The sequence below is a fragment of the Monomorium pharaonis genome, unplaced genomic scaffold (genome assembly GCF_013373865.1).
Source record: "Monomorium pharaonis isolate MP-MQ-018 unplaced genomic scaffold, ASM1337386v2 scaffold_518, whole genome shotgun sequence".
In the NCBI taxonomy this organism is placed as follows: Eukaryota; Metazoa; Arthropoda; class Insecta; order Hymenoptera; family Formicidae; genus Monomorium; species Monomorium pharaonis.
The window spans coordinates 1-872 of NW_023415822.1; the positions used below are offsets into that span (position 1 = coordinate 1).

An 872-nucleotide genomic window follows, 5' to 3' on the forward strand; every position below is an offset into this window, starting at 1 on the left:
GCGCCAATCTAGCGATTTGCGTGCTCCTACAGTTTTGCAACAAATTTGATGCACGTAAAGCGACGGCTTTACGTGCCGCGTCTTCAAGAAAAAAGGAAAAAGTAAAGGAAAGACAAAAAACGATCTACGTTAGCTCGTACTCACCCGCGCCAACGCCACCGCCGGGAAGCTCTCCCACGCGAGCTGCGTCTCCTCGCCTGGATTCCCGTGACGCTGACCCGCGAAGATCCTCGCCGCCGTCAATGTACTCATCCCCATGCCGTCGCCGACGAAGAGGACGACGCCGCGCGCCACCCCGGCCGGGGGCGTCGTGCCGCTGACGCTGTTACTCGCTGCCTCCCTGATTCGCGTCTCGATCGCCCGCGTCGCCGCTTCATACCAGACCTCCCTCTCTGCGAACAAACAGGCCCGATATATATCACTGTGTACGAGCGATGTAATCGGATCGGCGACATCGTTACGATTGCGAGATGAAACATCACCATAGATCGTATGTAACGGGATTCGAATTACAGAAAAGACAGGTCAATAGTTCGTATTTACGCAGTCATTCTGTTTCCCTGATACGTAAACTGAAATTATATTCGTCGGGATATGATGTCGATTTAGTTCTTTTTCTTCCTCTCTATCTCTCTCACTTTCTTTTTTACCGTACTCTTTTTAATCCTCTATCATGATTGATTTTACTGCGCAAAAGCATGATAAAGTTCGCATGATAAAATTATATTGTTGATTAAAAATATATATTTGGTCTTTTTCGCAAAATGACACAATATTGGCTATTAAAAATATTTAAATATTTAAAACTATATTAAAATAATGCACAGTAAATCCAAAGGTAAAAAATTAAAATCATTTTTGTTGTCATTTAC

At 44.7% G+C, this 872-nt stretch overlaps 1 protein-coding gene across 1 annotated transcript; it reads right to left on the reverse strand.

Annotated features, from left to right (window-relative positions):
• Window positions 1-6: 6 nt before the first annotated feature.
• LOC118648570 (membrane-bound alkaline phosphatase-like) lies at window positions 7-516 on the reverse strand (the record flags this gene model as incomplete). Its single annotated transcript, XM_036294909.1, has 1 exon — window positions 7-516. A coding segment is annotated over one exon (387 nt), but the record flags the coding sequence as incomplete, so codon positions are not given.
• Window positions 517-872: the final 356 nt, after the last annotated feature.